Genomic DNA, 21,775 nt, shown 5'->3' with positions numbered 1-21,775 from the left:
GCTAATTTGTTTTTACAAAACTCTCACTTCATCTCATTTTATTTCATCTTAATTAATATAATTTTTTTAAATTCTCAAAATAAATAATTCAACTTTTTAAAATTTTAATATAATTTTTTCAAATCACAATATAAAAATAATATATTTTAATAATATATTTTTTAATTTATCTCATCTATTTTTTTTTTGAAAATAAATTAGGTCTTAATAATTGTGAAAGTGATTTTATATATATTTGTGAATTTTTTTTATTTTTTAAAATATTTAAATCTATTAAAAAATGTGAAAAAAACCTGGGCGTCGCGCGACTCGCGCCCAGTAGCCCAACTATTTATTTCCCTTTTCCTCCCTCCCTTCTTCTGCGCCGCACAGTACCCGAGGCCCCACCTCTCTCTCTCTCTCTCTCTCTCTGAGCCATCTTCCCTCTCCCCTGTAGCCGCGCCACACACCACTGACATCGGCGATGTCTCAGGCAGCCAACCGTAAGGCTTCGTCCCTGTCTCTCTGTCATGCCCCTACCGTAGCTCTCTTTCACTCTCCCTCTGTCTCGCATCCTCTCTTCCCTCAGTATAGACGTCGCCGCCATCAGCCACCGCAAGTCGTACCCCAACACCCTTTCTATCTCACGGTACCCCACTTTCCTCCCCTGTTCGCACAGTGACCACGTGGAGCCTCAAACGATTCCTCCTCTTCTCATTGCCCGTTTATCTCTCTTCTTTGTGTTTTGCCGCTAGCCGCCGTGCCTGGCTCCACACCATTCTTCATGGTTCTTATTGAGCGATTCTCCACAATTCTGACTGTAGGTGCCATGAAACTCAGCTGCATCGCCGTGCACTGACGCCTCAGTCTTTCGTCTCTGTGTTCCTCTCTTTCAGTCCCCTCTCCCTTAAAATCTCTTAATCTCTGTCTCTGTTGCTTCTGCCCGTGGGTTTAAGAATTTTACCTAGATCTCCGCCGTGCACCGCCGCGGTTGGCAGCTCCCTCGTCGTCGTCCGACCATCCCTCACATTCTCCTCTTTGTTCGGCCCCTTCTCCTCCCAGATTCACCCAACCCGAGTGTAGATCCCCTTTTTGGGGTTCCGCTCCGCCGACAACCGCCACTCCCGCCGTGAAACCTCCCTCCTCCATCCTTTATCGCGACTGTTCTGCCACCCATTAGAATTTTCCCAGTCGTAGGCCCTTTATTTCACCCAGATCCGTCCTTGCCACTATGCGCTGCCACTGCTGCCGCCGTGCTCCGCCCCTCCAGCGGCCACCACACAACGCATGCACTCGCTCGCGGGATGCTTTAGTCTGCGCTTTTGATCCTCCAGAAATTTGCCCTTTCGCCTTGTAAGTAAATTCCTGACCGACTCTTGAAGTACTAATGTAGAAAACAGTCAATAAATTATGGATGCAGTATGGTTGTGAATGAAAGTGGTCTGGGGCCTGTGGAGCGTTGGGATATAGTAATGTTGTAGTTGGTGATGAATGTCGGCCTAGGGGCGGATGGAGCGTTGGGAATCGCTTGTATTTGTAGAAAATTGTGAAATGTGATGAATGTGTGTTGTTTGTTATTTTACCGTAGAGTAATGATACCCTTCCAACTGGTTACCAACCTGTTTACAATTAAGGTAATATAATTTTATCAACTTATCATTAATAAAATTGATGAAATTGTTTTTTGTTATTATTATATTTTACATATTTTTTATCATAAAAAAAAATTTTAAAAAATATATAATTTTATTAGGAGTCACTTCTTTAATTACTACTGAGTAAAATAAATAAATATAAATAAATAAAATACTCTAATAGTGACTTTAAAAAATAATAATGAGGAGGTTAAGTAATATTTTATTTTACAAAATTATAAAATAAATTTACATAAATTTTATTAATTTTTAAAATTTTTTTTAAAACCCAAGTTGTGAACTGGTTGTCCACCAGTGGCAAGACTATCATTATTCTTTACTGTAATATGCCATGCCATCCAATAATTGTCTACATACATCTACATTCTTAATGCCATTTACTTGCTATTATTTTATTAATTGTGCTCTGCTTCTCTGGTTGTGTTGCGATACTGAAAAAATTGTGATTTTGGTGTTATAACAAAAATGTGGATTTTGTGGGTGTGTATCTATCACCACCCCAAGTCTTAGCCACCTCATAATGAAGAAATAGATGGTTAACATCTTCACTAGGTCCATCTTTATTACACATGAGCACAATCCACAACAAATAATCCATGCTTTCTCAAATTCTCCTTGGTAAAAAATTTTCTGTGGTCAAAATTTCAAGGAATTCCAACAAGCAGAATAATGCAACCTTACTAGGCACCTTAGATCTCCAAATGCACTTCAAAGGGAATTTATTGACACAATGACAAGTTAACACCTTATAAAAGGCGAAATTCTGGAATTTCCAATGTGAATCCACACCAAACTATCCTCCCTTCCCTGAACAGTTCATATTATTTAAGCTTTAAAAAAAAAAAAAGACATTCACTTCCCAATCATGTACATCTCAAATAAAATTTACGTTCCTTTAGAGATTGTTGTTTAAAAAAGTAAAGGAATCAGATCAATAAAAAAGCGTAAAGGAATTAACTTCTTGCTCTCTAACAATCATAAGGAGGGAAGGATAAACATTCAAAATATCATGCCAAAAATTAATCATTGTCCCATCACCCACTTTGTATTTAAAATGATTGACAAATTGGCCCCAATCCATCCGAATGGACTTCCACAAACTCACCCCATACACACTTCTAACTTCATTAGAACACCAACTCCCCCACACCCTCTCATATTTAACATCAATAATATTTCTCCATAACGCATCCCTCTCAATGTGATATCGCTATAGCTATTTCCCAAGTAGAGCTTTGTTGAATAGTCTCAAATTTCAAATACCCAATCCTCCACAAGAAACTGGGGAGCAAAATTGGTTTCAGCTAACTAAGAGAAACTTTCTTTCCTCCCCATTACTGCCCCAGAATTTCAAAAAAATCCTTTTAGTTCTATTGGCCACCCATAAGGAACAATAGAAAGGAAATACGTTGGAAGATTAGACAACATACTCCTAATCAAAGTAATTCTTCCGCCTTTAAGTAAATATATCATTTTCCAACTAGCCAACCTCATCTCAATCTTCTCAATCACATTATTTCAAATCATCAAAGATTTGTGAGGAGTGTCCAAAGGAAGACCAAGATATCTCATAGGTAACGATGAGACCTTACAACCCAAGAGATTAGCCAAATCCAAAATATTCAATACAAAACCCACTTGAACTATTTCAGACTTAGATAAGTTAACTCTAAGACCAAAAGCAACTAATTCAAAACATAACAAGAGGGATCTCAAAGAATGAGGGATCTCAAAGAATGAAGATGCTCCTAATTAGTCTCACTAAAAATTAGATGATTTTTCTGAGCATAATATGTTAGATGATTTTTCTTGCCAAGAAGCATCTAGCTTGTTTTTGTAATTGGAGTGAAGTTGACACTTCCCAGTTGAAACTCAAAAAGGAAAAATCTTTACGCCCAAGTTACTTGTCAAAAAAAAAAAAAAAGTCTCACTAAAAATTAAAGTATCGTATGTAAAAATAAGATGTGTGACATTTATGCTGCCTCGAGACATCTCCCACCAAAATCCCGACAAAAAACTCCCATCCATCACTGCTTTAATCATTCTGGTCAAAGCATCGATAACAAGAATAAAAGAAAAGAAGACAAAGGATCTCCTTTTCTTTTATATAGATTTGTCTTCTTTTCTTTTTCTAGAGGAAGAGAAAATATTAGAATTAATTTTCAGTTACATGTATGCTTGAAAAATATAATAAAGAAGTACATATATATAGATTTGATATATGTAACCTCTTCTTTAGTTTTGCATTTGCAAGGAAATTTAAGTTTTTGAAAAGATAATCCTTCTCATTTCTAATTCCATTGGCTTGTATCCATTCAAATGTTTTCATTTAACTATAATTTTATGGTAGTTGATTTGTTTCGCAATAGTTAATAAGCTCCTAAATAGAAAGTTTTGATAGTTCTTCTTCTGGATATTTGATTTTTATTGCAGCGACAATAGACTCAATAGTTACAATTGCCTAACAACAATCTGAAAAAGAAGAAGCTAATAATAAAATAAAAATTATTAAATTATTAAGACTATGTTTACTATTTGCCAAAACATACATTAATAATTTTAAACAAATTGAATAAATAGTTAAGATGAAGTGAATAAACAGCAACTTGTGATATAGTTTACATGCATAATTTAGAAAAGATGTAATATTTTTAAATATCATATCAAATGCAGGTAGTGATGTCGAAACTTTTATTTTTGTTAATAAAAAATACTAATATATATACTAGAAGAAATTTTTTTTGATAGGTATATAATAGTAGAAAATACTATTGCATTAACTACTCATTAGTAAATATATATATATATATATATATATATAATACATATGCACGTAAGCTGGTTCACGAGTTGGTCATTTATTTACTTCTTCTTAACTAATAATTTATTTTTTTTGAAGTTGTATGTTTTGGCAAACAATAAACTTAAAGTCTTAACTATTGTATTATTTTTATTTTATTATTAGCTACTTTTTTTATCATATTGTTGTTGGGCAATTGTAGTTGTTGATACTATTGCTGCTGCTATGAAAATTAAGCATTCAGAAGAAGATTTATTAGAATTTTCTATTCAGTAACTTATTGATTGCTGCAAAGCAGACGAGATACTACTTTACGACTATAATTTAAAGAGAGTATTTGAGTGGATTCAACGCAATGGAATTAGAAAGGAGAAGATAAAAACTAAGTTTCCTTGTAATTCAAAATTGAAGAAGAGATTATATATTTGAAATATATATTTTTCTCTAAAATATTTTTAAAGCATACATGCAACTAGAAATTAATTTCAATATTTTTTCTTCTAAAACAGAGTTGTATATATTGCTGATATAATAAAGATAAATTATCAAAATGAATTCAAACTTCTTGAGATGGTTAAGAAGCAGTCTATAGCCGGTTCGATTAACATGCATAGAGAATTTATGAACTACAAAGGAGTAAATATAACTAACTTCTAACTTTCATAACATTACTAATGTATTATCTAGGCTTGTACATTTAGACCGAGTATTCATATGAATGTAGATTGATTTTTACATGACAAATAAAGAGTGTAGGAAATATTATCGATTAGGTTTGACACTTAAATATATAAATGTATTTGGAATTAATGGAAGATATTATTTGTTTGTTAGTTAAAATACTCTCATAGCTTTTATCTTATGCCATGTGCTATAGTAAAAATTTTCATAAAAGACATTTTAACAATTTCAATTTGTTTCATTCCATTATATGACAAAGTATTTATGAAGGGCTACAAAATCCTAATAGATTTTAATGCGCTATTTTAATTATAAGATTTGGCCGAAAACAAGGAAAGAATTATTGGTTGATAAAAAACACTCATGGAGAACGAGTTTGGGAATTGTCGGATAAGGAAAGGTGGCTCAAAACTCTAGCCTATCATAGAATAGAAAGAACATAATTTATGAAACTGCATGTCCAATCGTGTTTTGAATGCACGATAATTTTGTGACAGTTATAGGTATTAGTTTGTATTTGTATATATTTTCACTTCATTTTCCAAATATATTATTGTCAAGCTTGCATTAATCCTATTTTTGTGAGCTGCGTACTTTCTCTTGGTATAATTTTTTTTTTGTGTCTTCTTCACAAAATAAAGATAATATATCTGACCTTTGATTTGCATAGAATTTACCCTGAAAAGAAACCAAACTAACACTTACTCTCATATCGGATATATGAAATTTAAAAAAGATTCTCTCCAAAATACTAGCAATCAAACACACTATGGGCTTATTTGGAGTTGCATGGAAGTTTTAAAAAGTACTTGAATAGCCTTAAAAGCTTTTTAATAGAAAAATTAGGTTGTTTGGGTGTTACATATTAAAGTATATTTTAATCTCAAACAAGCTAAAAACAAACTCATTTGCTTAAGGTAATTCGAATTTTAAAAAGACTGTCAATGAGTAAAAGTACGCATACAATGCTCAAAGGATATTGTCATAGTCTTTTTAAAAAAATCAAATAATCAATCTCCCAAAACACATTAGCTAAAAATGAAAGTGGAAGGCATTGCCATAAAAAACAAGTATACTTTGTATTATTTCAAGAATATATTGCCAATAAAAAAAAAAGTCAAAGAAAACCACGTTTTTTAAAAACAAGGTAAGAAACTTAACCATCAAAGGCAACAACATGAATGACAGCGATATGGAGAGGGATATTTTTTTCAAATGTTTCAGTATTTTCGTAAACATATCTTTAAAGTTTTGGTCTATGTAAGGTTGTGATGTACAAGAAACTTAATATGTAATTTAGTGTGGGAAGTTTAATGATTCCCACACTTTAAGGTCCAACAACTTGGCACCTTGCTTATGCAAGTTTAATTCAAGATATATGAAGATGTGAGTTTAATGATCGATGCACAGCTCATCATGTCCATATGCACAACTCCTTTATTAACTAATATAAATGCAAGGTATAAACCTAGTTTAGAAATCGAAATTTGACCTCAATAGGGAAAAACTCTACGGCAGATGCTCTAAAAGCAATGTTCTCATTGCCATGAAAAATATTATTAAATTTGCCTGCTGTTTCATCGATCAATAAAATGTGGTTGAACCAAAAAGTATTATGATTGGAGAAGGATTCCAGACCTCGTTAAAATGATCAATAAAATGTGGTTGAACCAAAAAGTATTATAATTGGAGAAGGATTCCAGACCTCATTTTTTTAACATGTGAAAATCTGTCTCTTCATAAAAATGTTGCACACCCGTCAATTGTGTTGGTATTTTCAATATAAACCTGCAACCAAGGACATAGATTGATAACGTAAATAATTTTAAAAGCTAAACAAAAATAGGTATTCAAACAACCTCATTTGTTTTCTCTTATATAAACCAACATAGCCATATTTAAGAAGAACATCAAACCATTAACAACTAAGAAGAACATCGTGCCAATGGTCCTATTCGTAAGTAATTCTCTACAATTCCAGTAAAGAACAACCATAACCATAATTTTGCAGCAGGAAGCATTTAAAAGTTGGATTTGAACTTTTGACTGTTTTTATTTTATGCATAAGTAGTATTATAGATTAAAAAACAGCATTCACTGCCTAAAGCCAAAACTATTCAAATTTCAAACCAAGAAAAAGATTCCAAAAAGTTGTTATCGTAAAAGATTTGATTTGAAGCATAGTTGATTCTAAGGAGTTATGATATTCAAGATATTTATTCCCTTTCTTTCTTATGTATCTCTTCCTATGATAATTTTGTTCTTCTTCAACCAATTATTGCTTTTTAGGGATCATTGTTGTCCCTTGTGGTAGTCAAGGTGAGAAGAACCTTCGGTTTGATGTCCAAGAAAGACACATTGCATAATCTAAACTGGAGAATTTGTTGGGCATTGACCTCGTGGGCATATCGGAGGCCTATGAATGTCTCCACAGCTAAATCATGGCTTTTAGGTCTAGTTTTGGCTACCGGTTTGTGGGTTCCTATTATTTTCTTTTCCTTAAAAAAATTACTGAAATAACAAATCAGTACTTGGGATGAGAAATTTTATTTGCTTTGGAATTATAAGATATGAGAGTGAACTGATAAAAAAAAAAAAAAAAAAAAAAGAGTGATTGTTGTAACTCTGCTTTTCCTTGATTTTTCGTAGGTATTTGATATTAGGATTCCATTTCTGCTTCTTATTTTTCATTATTTTGTTTTATTTTTGTCGAGTAGGTTCAAACCATGGCAAAAAATGGATTTGGGAAGGCCATCTCTTCAATGGTTAGCATTTTTGCATCTTGAATGGATATGGGATCTATATATTTATTTTCTTCCCTCTCACGAATGTTTGGTCTATAGTTTTTTTAACCTGAATTTCTATATTTTTTAGCCATATTTCTCTTTTCTTTTCTCTCCTTTTTCTTAGTACAGTTTTTATTCCCAAACGATATTAGATCTCTTAGAGCTCCTGCTCGAACTGTAGGGCCTAGGGTGAGAGAGAGGAATGAAATTAGTCAAGTTCAGTTTGGCCAGGAACTATGGACGATTGAAATCCTCCTTAAACTTAAAACTATCATTTCTTTTATATTTTTCTTTTTAAACTATCAAAATTAATATATTGCACCCCTGAATGGGAAAACCTGACAAATATATAGTACTTTGGTTTGATTCTGGCGGTTAACATGGATGGTAATTTGGTAAATAAGTGGTGTTACAATTTGATGGTTGGATCCCAAAGGATGGTGAACAATTCAAGAGTGTGCGATGAAACAAGTGAATAGTTTGTAAGGCAAGCATTGTTCTTGTCATTGTATAAGTCTTAAGGCTTTCAAAGGTGGTGATAGTATGCAAATTTGAACTGGGGTAAAATTAGGCCTGCAACCGACCAAACCGCCCTGTATTTGGGCCCAAACCGCAGCCCAGACCATCAAAACCAATTCAACCCGATTTGTCTCGAGTTTATGAAAAGAAAAACTCTACGCAGAAGCCAGTGTTTGGCTACATCCATAGAAGCCATGACGTGTAGATCGGGTTCACTAATAACGAACCGGTTCACTGCTCACCCCTCTCTGGGCCTCTCTCCCCTCTCGAATTCGAAAACCCCTCTTCCTCGTATCTCCACTCACCCCCTCTCTCTCCCCTCTCGTTATCGTATCCCTTCTGTCAAGAGAGACCCTCAATCCCCTCACATTTCTAATCCCTTTCTTTTTCTTCACTGTGAATCCCTCAAGTTTATTGACAAAGCCCGTCGTCTTCTTCTTCTTCTTCTTCTCTGTGAATCGCGGAGTGGCGCTGACAAAGTCAAGAACAACGGAACTCAGGTTCAATTTCGATACCTTTTTCTTCTCATTCTCTGTGATTCTCTCAACCCCCTCATGTGCATTGTGATTGTGAGATCCCTTCATTCGCTCACACTATGATTTCCCACCCGATGCGATTTCCCCATCTCAATCCCGTGACGGTGTGAGTCCATACACTATGAAATTGCATCTAGAGATCTTCAATTTGCCGAGGTAATCTTCTTCAAACTTTTTGGAAAACCATTGTTGTTCTGTGATTCTAGGGTTTAGGCATACATTCCTTGTTTTCTTTGTGTTTACTCCATCTGTATTTATCTCTAGGGTATTAGCTGTAATTAGTGATATTAGCTTGAAATTGAGGTTGAACAAGTTTACAAAAAATAAAGAACATTGGAAATATTAGATTTGGAGGACATATTTGGTGTTTTGATGGTGTGGCTTGATGCTCTTGTTTAATTTTTCAAAAATATTCATATTTTTTCTATAAAATCTCTTTATGCCCGTGGTGATTTGCATCGTGATTCATTCAAGGTACCGTGTATTAAGGAGCACAAAAGATTTCAGGATCAGAATGTGGATGGTGGTGGTCTAGTGGAGGTTGAAAGCTTGTTTATTTCTCATCTAAGAATTGTTGCGCCTCCGGCCGCCCAGAAATCACACACACAATTGATAGAGACAATATTTAAGTGGTTCGACAACTTGCCTACGTCCACTGAAGTGGAAATTCGATTTTTCAATATATTTGTACAATTTTACAAACAGTCACAACATCTCTCTATCTCTCTCAAATGGCCTCCGTTCTGGGTTTCCCCAGAACCCATTTTCGCCATCTGCCCTCGATCTCTCACCGCAGTGAGGATGGTTTTCTCTTCAAAATTCATCTCCTTTTATAGGAGAACCATGGGGGACAAGAAGCATGCAATTTCAAGTCTTCTTTCGGTGCAGATGAACTTTTGTCAATATTTGCTGCAGAATTCAGTGGATGGGTAGATGGTTGGTGGCTGCAGTTGGTGCCTAATACAACCAAGAAAGAAAACGGTGCATGTGCAGACCTTCATATTTGGGTTGATTCAACAATCACCCCCTCCACCCAAGTGTGCCATACCAGGCTGCTTGCAAACTGATTCATTATTCAAATGAATTCACCTCTTTCTTGGAATGCTTGTCAGCCATGAGAGATCTGCTATCACATGCATCTTCAGGTACGTCTTCAAATGGATATCCAGATGCCTCTCCAAATGCATCTTCAAATGCATCAGCATTGTCTACATCCACGGAGCTTGCAAGGGATTTTCTTCAGAGGAGATTTACCAGTGCTCAATTGCACAATCTCAACTCTCTAGGATTCTTCTTTTGCTCGAGTCCATGAGTCCGCACTCATGTACACCTTGAGCAAACTGAGCTTCGCTCTAGGCTCATCCGAGCGAACAATCTGCTTCGCTCTAGCCACATCCGAGTGAACAATCTGAGTAAACTGAGCTTCGCTCTAGGCTCATCCGAGCGAACAATCTGCTTCGCTCTAGCCACATCCGAGCGAACAATCTGCTTGGTGCCTTTACAGCTTTCAAACCAGGCTCCATAATCCTACAATCACACCAATCTCCAACTTGGAGACTGGTTCTCAACATGCCGAGCTCTATCTCGGAGCATGATCCCTTATACAATTTTACAGCTCATGTCTTCAACTTAGAAGACTAACTAAAGTGATGCATAACTTTAGTTCATCACGTACAATGCCCTTAATCAACACATCTACATAGGGCAACACATCTCCCACTGCACTAGGAATCAATGGTTTCGCACGGACCTTGACACATATCAGAGAACCTGTTGCTGAGGTCTCATCTCTGATCTGGGTGACTGACCCTTCATCCTGCTGCTATCTTCAGTCGCATGTGCCCATCTTGTGTGCAGTCTCCGACTTGCATAATCTCCCTTCTTGCAAGATTTTTCTTCATACCGTAGTTCACTACCTTCATTCAGCAGGATACATTTTAAGGTAGTAACCACCATGGAGGTCTGATCGTCTTGGCAGTTCTTTAGGTGTAGATATCCCTGGAACATCTGACGTTTTGTTCCCATCTCTCACACCTGTACTTCATGTCGTGGTCTAGGGAGATTTCTTTAGAAAAGTAAAACTGGGTTCCTTTTACTTTCTCATCTAATTCACACGACAATTACCACGAGCCAAGACTAATTAATCCTTCGTGACCTTCCAACGCCAAATGCTATTGGGCAACAATAGCAACAATCTCCACCTCAATGAAGATCTTCATAGCTCCCGCTATCATGCTTCACCATAAAGGCATATCCACTCAGAATAAACCAATTCCAAGCATTTCACTTCGGCCCATGTTGAAAGTAACCTTGCTGAAAATTATGGTGTAACTTCCACGTTTGGCTCTCCTGGAAGTTCATCAGCCATCGACATGAATTTCCACCACACACCCTGCATTAATGCCAAACCAATGCCTGTGTGTAAACTTGTGGACCTGCTAACATTAACACATCCTCTATCATGGCAACTCTGGGAATTAGCGGCATGCCATAAGGATATACATGTCTCTTTTTTTATGGAGAGAGACACAACATTAGCATCAATACCAGTATCTCCATTTACTGACTTGGAGCCACTTGCCGAAACTGCTCCTTGTACTAGCCGTTTCACCAGTCGCTAGTATCATTGTTGACTTCAGGGATTGATTTGCCCTTCAACGCCTTTGAGAAAACACTACTGAATGACTGTTGTCTTCAAGCTGTCTTTAACAGCATTGTGCACTGCAAGAAATGCAACGCCATGTATTTCTTCAGTCACCCTATTCACAGCATCATTCTCAATTTTCTCCTGATTTTAGCAGTCTCTTGTGGCCTGTCTTGCCACAATTTCTAGCGAGTCATCTGTTGTCCAGATCTTGACTTGCCTCTGTCCTTACAATCAACATTCAGGACCAACAACTCGAGATCTTGCCAGAATCTCTTCTGCGCACCTCCTCATCCAGGATAAGATCTCTTACATTGAGAAACTTCAACTTCAACCTCTTTGCAGAATTACTCATAGCCATTCTCATTACCTCCCAACCTTTTGACCACAACGCCAAATGCTATTGGGCAATAATAGTACCTTTTGCCTTTTCTGAAATTGAATTGTTTCTTCATGACATTGCTTTAATGAATTTACCGTAGAAATGAATAGTACCTCACTAAGTCAGTTCCCAGGAAATATTGGAGGGTCACAATGGACACACTTAAAATTTCCAATCTCCTAGACAGAACCTCCTTAGACTGTACGTATCCACACTACCACACCAAAGCTTCATCTGCACTTTGTTATTTGCAACTGGCTTTTCAAAGAAAGCCACAATGAGATCCGATGCGGTTCTCCTCTTAATAACAATATGCTCCATGAGTTGTATGACTGCCAAAACCTGCTGATATAACAAGTTAATCATCATCGTCCAATGATCTGAAATTTGCTCAATCAAATTTCACGATCCCAACTGGCTTAAATCAAGCCCAAACGAACTGAGTCTATCTAAACTCCAACTGGCTACGATCAAGCCCACAGCAAATGAGTCCATCATGACTCCAACTGGCTGCGATCAAGCCCACAACTGATCTGCAACTATGAACGGTTCAGATCGAAAGTACCGATGGCGAATCTCAACATTCTCACCGTACCGATGAGTCCAGAATAATCTAAATAGTTTGACATCACTATTTGATCATCGCGATGGAACTCCAACTGGCATAGATTTAGCCCAAAATGATCTGTAATACCTCGACAGTTCAGATCGACTGTACCGATGGCGAATCTCAACATTCCCACCGTACGGATGAGTCCCGAATGATCCAAATAGTTTGACATCACCATTTGATCATCGCAATTAGACTTCAACTGGCGTAGATCTAGCCCAAAATGATCTGCAACACATCGACAGTTCAGATCGACAGTACCGATGGCGAATCTCGACATTCTCACCGTACGGATGAGTCCGGAATGATCCAAATAGTTAGAAACCACTATTTGATCGTTGAAATCGGACTCCGAATGGCTTAGATTTAGCCCAACAAAGATCTGAAAAACGGACGGTCCAGATCAGTCCTCTGCTACAGTAGCGCGTGGGAGCGCGTGCCTGCGCGTGGAGGTGCGTGGGAGAGTGTGGTACACGCTTCTTCTTCCTCCAGACGCGAGTAGGGGCGCGTGGGCGCGTGTTTCCCACTCGTCTTCTTCCTCTGACGCGATTTAGGCGCGTCTGTACACTCTCCAACTTCCAGGGGAGCGTACGGGCTCCTCCGACATCCGTTTTCGACGCTGTTTGCGGCTACGGATCCGTTTTGATGAGAGGAACATTGTGGTGTGATCAAAAGTTGATTTTGATCAACTGTAATTTTATGGGTTGCACGAACCGAAGCTCTGATACCATTTATGGAGCCTGGTTTGAAAGCTATAAAGGCACCAAGCAGATTGTTCGCTCGGATGAGCCTAGAGCGAAGCTCAGTTTACTCATATTGTTCGCTCGGATGTGGCTAAAGCGAAACAGATTGTTCGCTCGGATGAGCCTAGAGCGAAGCTCAGTTTGCTCAAGGTGTACATGAGTGCGGACTCATGGACTCGAGCAAAAGAAGAATCCTAGAGAGTTGAGATTGTGCAATTGAGCACTGGTAAATCTCCTCTGAAGAAAATCCCTTGCAAGCTCCGTGGATGTAGACGATGCTAATGCATTTGAAGATGCATTTGGAGAGGCATCTGGATATCCATTTGAAGACGTACCTGAAGATGCATGTGATAGCGGATCTCTCATGGCTGACAAGCATTCCAAGAAAGAGGTGAATTCATTTGAAGAATGAATCAGTTTGCAAGCAGCCTGGTATGACACACTTGGGTGGAGGGGGTGATTGTTGAATCAACCCAAGTATGAAGGGCTGCACATGCACCGTTTTCTTTCTTGGTTGTATTAGGCACCAACTGCAGCCACCAACCATCTACCCATCCACCGAATTCTGCAGCAAATATTGACAAAATTTAACGTGGTTCGGCAACTTGCCTATGTCCACTGAAGCGGAAATTCGATTTTTCAATATGTTTGTACAATTTTACAAACATTTACAACATCTCTCTATCTCTCTCTCAAATGGCCTCCGTTCTGGGTTTCCCCAGAACCCATTTTCGCCCTCTGCCCTCTACCTCGATCTCTCACCGCAGTGAGGATGATTTTCTCTTCAGAATTCATCTTCTTTTATAGGAGAACCATGGGGGACAAGAAGCATGCAATTTCAAGTCTTCTTTCGATACAGATGAACTTTTGTCAATATTTGCTGCAGAATTCGGTGGATGGGTAGATGGTTGGTGGCTGCAGTTGGTGCCTAATACAACCAAGAAAGAAAACGGTGCATGTGCAGCCCTTCATACTTGGGTTGATTCAACAAGAATTAGTGGTTTTGAAATAAGATAGTAACTTTGATGCTTGAAATGGGAGCGAATGAAGAGTGATTTGCCAACAAGAGTGAAAATCTAATTATTTTTTGAGTTGCTTAAGCAAAATGGGAGGCCTAGAATAAGATCCATTTTGGAGTTTAATATATAGGTTTGTAAACCTAGTTTTTCTATCTTTTGGTTGAGATTATGTAGGTAACACACTGAATTTGCTTGAAAACTCAATGCACTTCTTGTTATTTTAGTGGAGTCATTTTGGGATTGTAAAGATTAGTTCTTTATTCTTCTATTTTGTGCACTCTGAACGGTTGGTGGCTGAAGCTACTCAAAGTCGTTTAATGGACGAAATGGTATCCAAGCACAGGATGATGATGGAGCCAAAAACTGTTCGACACCAAGTAGAGCTTGAAAACCAAACACAGGAGCAAAATATTGACTTGTACTTGTGATCAATCAATTTAGTTTGAATCCAGACTCAGAGCAAGCCTCCATGAAAGCTTATAATGTTGTAATCAGTGATTTGTAGTTAGAGATATTATGGATTGTGAGCAAGTGATATTTTACACTTTCACTTATTGATGTAAATATTTGTTGGTTAATTACAAGTGAGTTGTGCTTCCATTACACCTACTGTTAGAGATATTTGCTGGTTATTTTCAGTACACATGTATTTAGAGACATCTTGATTAATTTCCTTCATATATAAATAAAAAAACTCATGAAAAGATGCTAGAGTGGCCAAAAGATTAAGCTTAAGCTGATCAAAATGCTTTTCTGGTTTGGTTCAGTATTTGGGTCATGCACATGTTCCCACATTGAGTTCTGTTGGCTTGGTTTATATATCCTCTAGACATAGTTGTTTCAAGGCCACAAATTTATGCATTCTCAAATACTGAATTAATACATCCTTATAGTCATCCAAGACTATAACAAGTGTTTCCACACAAAGCCCCTAGTTTACAATCTACAGAATCAACACCAACAGCATCTCTACAACACTGGAATACAAAAAAAACAGCCACTAACACATGGCTCACAACACAATATACACAACTATGGAACACCACAGGGAATGGCCATCTCCACAACTGGTCACTGGCTCGATCATCAATCTCCACAACTACAAAGAAAACAACAAGAGAAAAAGTTAATAAATATACCAAAGAAGTAATTAGTTATTAAGCAGTACATTAAGAACAACATAGGGCATACTAAGTATTCAAGGTCAAAACAATCAATGAATGCATAACCCATATCAATTTTAGCATTTTAGTAAGAAATTATGAGTGACAGAGGCAGGGAATCCAAGCATAGAATTCAAGCAAAATCCATATCATGATCCATATCGATTAAAGCATGGAATCCTGGGTTTTTTTTTTTTTGCATATTCCAATCCTTTTAACTATTATTTCCTTTCCAGAACAGTGTTTCGGCCTCTTCTGTCTCTAGCTTTTGGTTCTTTACAATGGTATTTTTAATCTAAGATAAACGAGACAAACATTAATCCATCACTTTGCAACTTACTCAAATGAAAAAGCCTAAACTTTGCAACTTAAAATTTACAGTATATATCGGTTCACCTATAGTTTAAAAGCTTGAACTATTGCCATCATCAATAGATGTGTGCTCATTTTAAAGAAACTATGACAGACAGTGATTTGGAAACAAAAAGGCAAAAAAAATTATGTCATCTTCAAGTGGTTCCTTAAATTGGCAAAGTTATTCAGTAAAGAACAATAGAAAAAGAAGATAAGAAAGAAGTAGCATATCAGAAAAATTCAGAGCTCAAGTGTGGAATAGAAGAAAATGTCCAACGATTAGTTGAGGCAATTTAAATAGAGCTCTAATCGATTACCATCCATCTGTGGCATCCTGAATTTGCAAGTATATGGTTTCCACAGGAAGCTTTCTATGTTTAAAAAAACAAAAAATAAACAAACACTATTTAGAAAGAAGTAATCAACTGCAATTCTCTTGGTTCGAACAAAAAAATGTAATCCAATCAATTTATATACTTTTCTGAAGCAAGTCATTTCCAAGAGATTTTCATTTCAAAATAAATGAAGAAATGTAATAGAAAAGGATATTAATGACCCAAAATTTGCTAGCTTCAAGTATTCCCTATCTATAAGGTGCTCCATGAAACCTTATATAATTCCCATTTTCACTCCTTCTCATTGTCCAAGAATGCCCATTTGTGTCATTGTCACATTGTAAACATAATTTCAGGTCAATTTGCAGAAAATCAAATGATGGTAACCTTCAATTATTATGCATTTTCTCAAGAAGTTATAGTTTTCTCGATCCCTGCCTCTTCCCCTCAACTCTAGGTTCATAAACATGACCTCTTATGCATTTTCTCAAAAAGTTAACATTTTGATGAAAACTACACCATACAGAAAGGCATCATCACACCCTCTTCCACATTTGCTCACAAAGAACACTGTTTTTCTCCATCCATGCCCTAAGCCACAATACTCATCTCAGAAAACACAAAATCACATCTCGATGTAATTGTGAACAACATAATAGTATGGACGGCAAAGGGAACAATATTTACCTACCTACGAAGTTGAGCAAAATACCTGTAGAAAAATAGAGCTATCTGAGCAGTTGAGGTTGGTGAATAGTCTGTTCAATCAGCTAGCGGGGAGTGGCGGCACTGGGTAGACGTAGGAGCGTTTCGAGGTGGCATTGAACAGATAGATGCCGTCGCAAGGTGGCGCTGGGAAGAGGAACCCAACGCAGGTTCGGGTCAAGGAAGAACAGAGGGTTTCGCAGGATTCAGTTTGGTTTGCTCATTTCAACGAGCTCGCAGGGAGTGACGGTGTTGGGTAGATGGAGGAGCGCCGCTAGATGCCACTGACGAGAGAGACGACATCGCCGGGAGGCGCTGGGTGGAGGAAGCTGAAGGAGTGGGTTGCTGTCGAGGGAGCTGCTTATTCGCGGGATGAATTCGAATGGGGATGGAAACCAGAATTTCAAATTGAATTAAAACGTCAAAACGCACGTTTTGATATATATATATTTTTTTAAAACAATAACCGGAAGCCACGTAGTGAGTGCAATGAGTGCACTGCTACAGTGGCTTCTATATAGAACTCCTCTTATGAAAACTATCCCTTTCTTTTTCCGAGAAGTTAACCACACTGCCTCTCATTGTGTTCCCCTTGTCAAGACCAGATCTGGGTTTGGATCGATCTGCACTCTTGGCCCTCCGGTCGGCAGTTGGTGGCAGGACCCTTCTCTGGAACGTCACCGAGTTGGACCCGTGAACCTTCGCAACCTTTACTTTGCAAGGTAACCTCCTTCCGGTGAAATCCCGGACTTTGTGTTGACTTTTCCTTGAACATTGGCTTGCTTGGCTATTCTGCAGGTGTGATAATGACTTAAGAACCTCTGTGGTTAAGGCAACTTGAGAATGCATGATCACATGGTCTGATGTTGGCTTTTCATGCGGTTTGTGCAGGTTTGCACAGGAGCAACACAAGTTAAGGTGGCGTCCATGGCCTGGTTTCTTATGTAAAGAAATCATTTTAATTTCAGTATTATTGCTGCCATGGCTCCTTTTTGGCTGGAAATCATCTTCGATACGGCCTTTTCCTCTGCTGCGATGATATCAATTCCCAAACCGCAAGTTAAAACATGCAGTCAGTTTCAGCAGGTTCGACCTGCAAGCTGCTTTAAACCACTTTTCGGACGGGTTGGGTAAGATCTCATGGATGGACCGGGTTATAGAATTTTCTGCATAGGCCTAGGTAAAATTTTGTTAAGGAAGTTGAGTGAGTGGCAAGACGCCTTGTGTAATATTGGCTGCACCGGATTACATGCTACGATTAGAGGATTAAATAGTTGACTGCATTTTGAGTAGGTTGAATTTGAAGGCTAATTTTGGGAAGGGAAGAGCCAAAGCGGATGGGAGTTGTGGTTGTCTAGATGCCGGTATATGCATTACTTGAAAACTGATTGTGGATATTAAAAACTCGTATTGTTATCATCGTCACTTCATGAGATTTTTTGTCCTTAATTTTACATTAGTGGCCAATTGGTGGGTATATAGTGTCGTCTGTATGGTTTTATTGGCAGGCTTAAGGCTATTAATATTTGAGTGTCATTTTCAGGTCATTTACTTGATGGAGCTTGAGAAGATATTCAGAGGTGACATTCTTATGGATCGGAGTTTAAGGAGGTTGTCCTCGATGGAGAATACTATGTTTTTATTTGGTTTTTGTGATACTTCAACTTTCCCTCATTTAACTTATTTTGTTTTGAAAATTGTTTTAAATTTAACTATGGATGCCTGCTATATTTGAACGTTTAAGTGGTTCTTTTTATTATTATTATTAATTTTGCGATTAAGGTCGTCATGAGGTATTATTAATACATGAAATCGATGTTTTTTCTCCTTGACATGACAAGACAAAAAGTGTTGTCGATGTCTGACAGAAATACGACATTAATGGTCAATGATGGAGTGAAAGAAATTGGCATGTTCTTAAGTTTGTGAGTTTTGCTACATACAAGCACAGTCGCGCACTAATCTGTGTACCAATACTAATTTATTTATACTTAAAATTTAAATTAATCTTGTTTTCAATAAAATCTATTTTTTAACCAATCATATCATATTGGTACACAGATTAGTACATAATTGTGCTTGCAACTATACTTTTCCTAAATTTTTAGAGTAACTTTATGTTTGAAATTACAGTTAGAAATATAGTTTATAATTTTAAGATTTATAATTTATAATTTAAATAATAAATTTTATTATTAAAAAATTATTTAATTTTTGATAATTATATATTTAAAGTACTTTCAAGCATGTTACGTTTGTTTAAAAATAAATTAAAAAAATATTTTTTGAGATAGAAATGATTATTATTTGAAATTTTAAAAATTATGATCATATTTTTAAAAGTTTGAAAGTTATAATTATCTTAAAGTTGTATAGATATTTTGTTCATTGACAGTTTTTTTAAAATTCAAATTACATTCTGCATTATTTGAAAAAGCACATTTGTTTAAAATGATGTTTTTTCTCAAATGTGTTTTTTAGCTTATTTAAGATTAAAAGTATTTTAATATGTAATATCTAAATGATTTAATTTTTTTATTAAAGAGTTTTTAAGAATATTTAAGCATTTTTTAATATTCCTACCCCAATCCCAAACATGTCCTAAGGCGGGGAAAGCAAGCAAAAAACTTGCTTATATATAGCGAAAAATCAAGAATGTCTTTTGTCTAGAAAATAATAGTTAAATACTTGCAAACACATGCCTACACTTACACACCTAAGTTTTCGAGAAAATGGAAATATTCTCAATATAAAGCTCTCGTAATTTCAAACAAAACATCTTTCCATCTCAAAAAGAATTTTATTTGAGCTTGCAATTCCATCATTTATTATACATATACCCAGTAGCACACCTGAACCGTTACTCAAGTTCACAACGGTAGAATTGACAATAATGTCTTCCAAACAAACAAATTAATTGAGAATATATACAAATACAAATTAACTAATAATTACAAATGTTGCAATATTGTTGTACATTCAAACTATTATTGGACATGGAGTTCCATAAATTATGTTTTTTTCTATTCTTTAATAGATTAGAGTATCGACTTTGGTGTCACTTTTCTATATCCACCAATTCCCCAACTCACTGAGTCTAGATCATTTGTTAAGGCCGAATACAGAGCATTGGCACACACAAGTTGTGAAATTGTTTCGCTCTTCTCCTTGTTGGAAAGACTTCAAAGTGCATCATGAACAACCAACTCTCCTTTACTGTGACAGTCAATCAGCAATTCATTTGATTAAAAATTACATCTTTTATGAAAAAACTAAACATGTAGAGCTAAATTGCCACTTTGTTCGAGAGAAAGTTCTAGCTAGGATTATAACCACGGTTCATGTGGCTTCAAAGTTTCAACCGGCAGATATCTTTACTAAGGCTCTATTAGCTCCTATTTTTCATTTTCTATTGTCCAAGATGGGTGTTTTAAATATTTATGCCCATCTTGAGGGGGAGTCTAAAAGGAAACGCATTGCAAAAATAGAGTCCACTACACTCCCCTGTAGCAGATATGCAACATGGTAGCAGACCACGGCCATCATACTCCCTTGTAGCACATATGCAATAGCGCAATAGACCATATCCACCACACTCCCCTGTAACAAATATGCAGCAGAGCAGCAGACCATGTCCTTATTTGAGAATAAAGAAAAGATTCCCCATAGCACAGCTGCCTTGGTGGAAGAAGTTAGTTAGAATTGTTTTCATTCTTGTAAACGGGATAGTACAATGTCAGAATTAGCAATAGTTTTATGCTTTTATTCTCTTTGGTATCTTCAAGTATATTCCAAGCTTGGAGATGGAAAAGGCTTTCAGGAGTTACTTTGTGTATATATATATATACACACGTCTTCTGACCCTACGTATGATCAAATAGAGGAGTGTGTTAGTGCAACTGAGGCTTTTCAGTGGAGAGGAAGGCTATGCTAGAGAAAGAATTCAATGCTGAGGAGGTAGAAAGGGCTTTGAAGCAAATGTCAGCACTAAAATCACCTAGTCTCGATGGTTTTAGAGCTGGCTTTTATAAAAATAATTGAGGGATGGTGGGAAAAGAGACAACCATGGTTGTACTGGATTTCTTAAGGGAAGGGAGAATGCAAACTGGGCTCAACCACACGTACCTTGCTTTAATACCAAAGTTAAAATCTCCTATTTCAGTAAAGGACTTTAGACCAATCAACCTTTGTAACGTAATTTACAAGCTGATTTTCAAAATTTTAGCAAATAGAATAAAAGGGGCCTTAAATGAGATCATTTCTAAAAATCAGAGCGCCTTTATCCCTAGGAGGCTTATCTATGATAATATTATGATTGCATATGAGCTGTTGCATAGCATGAAGAGAAGACAGAGGGGTAGTTCAAGTAATATGGCAATAAAGCTAGACATGTATAAGGCCTATGATAGAATTAAGTGGCCTTTCCTAGAAGCAATGCTAAGAAAAGTAGGTTTTGGACAGAAACTCATCAATTTGATTATGGAGTGTGTTAGCTCAGTAAAGTATTATGTTTTATTAAATGGAAGGTAAGGGAAGTTGATTACCCCATCTAGGGAATTGAGGCAAGGAGACCCCCTATCTCCTTACCTCTTTATAATCTGTGTTGAAGGTTTAAGTCAGCTGCTCAAGTCAGCAGAAGTTAGGGCTGAAATAAGCAGGGGCAGTGGCTAGAGGAGCTACAAGTGTAAATCACTTAATGTTTGCAGACGACTATATGATCTTCTATAATGCAAGACTGGAGGAGTGGCAGCAGGTCCAATTAATCTTGAAGCAATATGAGAGGGCCTCGGGACAAACACTCAATAACCAGAAGACTTCCATTATGTTTAGTTCTAATACAAGTAGGACTAATAAAACCCTGATT

General features: G+C 36.8%; 1 protein-coding gene and 1 long non-coding RNA gene across 9 annotated transcripts; one reads left to right on the top strand and one right to left on the bottom strand.

The window, feature by feature from the left end:
• Positions 1-343: 343 nt before the first annotated feature.
• Positions 344-18,688, top strand: LOC122294577. 8 transcript variants are annotated; one of them, XR_006237680.1, is made up of 4 exons: positions 344-1,332; positions 7,833-7,880; positions 17,517-17,633; positions 17,813-18,688. XR_006237680.1 is itself a non-coding variant. In XM_043103446.1 (4 exons), the coding sequence occupies exons 1-4, from the start codon at positions 1,211-1,213 to the stop codon at positions 17,948-17,950; spliced, it is 495 nt and encodes a 164-aa protein (XP_042959380.1). In that variant the 5' UTR covers positions 344-1,210; the 3' UTR covers positions 17,951-18,688. The 8 variants fall into 8 exon arrangements, 4 of the variants coding, with proteins under 4 accessions (XP_042959380.1, XP_042959382.1, XP_042959383.1 ...); XR_006237679.1 differs by having other exon boundaries at positions 17,803-18,688; XM_043103446.1 differs by having other exon boundaries at positions 7,833-7,950.
• Positions 15,190-17,055, bottom strand: LOC122294579. The gene is made up of 2 exons (XR_006237681.1): positions 16,919-17,055; positions 15,190-15,453 (listed from the first exon to the last, which is right to left on the bottom strand). It is a non-coding gene; the product is annotated as an uncharacterized LOC122294579 (long non-coding RNA).
• Positions 18,689-21,775: the final 3,087 nt, after the last annotated feature.

Source organism: Carya illinoinensis, chromosome 14 (genome assembly GCF_018687715.1).
Source record: "Carya illinoinensis cultivar Pawnee chromosome 14, C.illinoinensisPawnee_v1, whole genome shotgun sequence".
In the NCBI taxonomy this organism is placed as follows: domain Eukaryota; kingdom Viridiplantae; phylum Streptophyta; class Magnoliopsida; order Fagales; family Juglandaceae; genus Carya; species Carya illinoinensis.
The sequence above is the reverse complement of the archived record's forward strand: the minus strand, read 5'-3'. Positions and strand labels throughout refer to the sequence as shown.

What these genes read in the sequence shown, in the direction of transcription:
- LOC122294577 (XM_043103446.1), top strand. Translation starts at nt 1,211, where the DNA reads ATGCGCTGCCACTGCTGCCGCCGTGCTCCGCCCCTCCAGCGGCCACCA. An exon ending in TTCCCTCTCACGAATGTTTG is followed by an intron (nt 7,951 to 17,516) that starts GTCTATAGTTTT and finishes TGTCAAGACCAG; the next exon opens with ATCTGGGTTTGGATCGATCT. An exon ending in CGCAACCTTTACTTTGCAAG is followed by an intron (nt 17,634 to 17,812) that starts GTAACCTCCTTC and finishes AGGTTTGCACAG; the next exon opens with GAGCAACACAAGTTAAGGTG.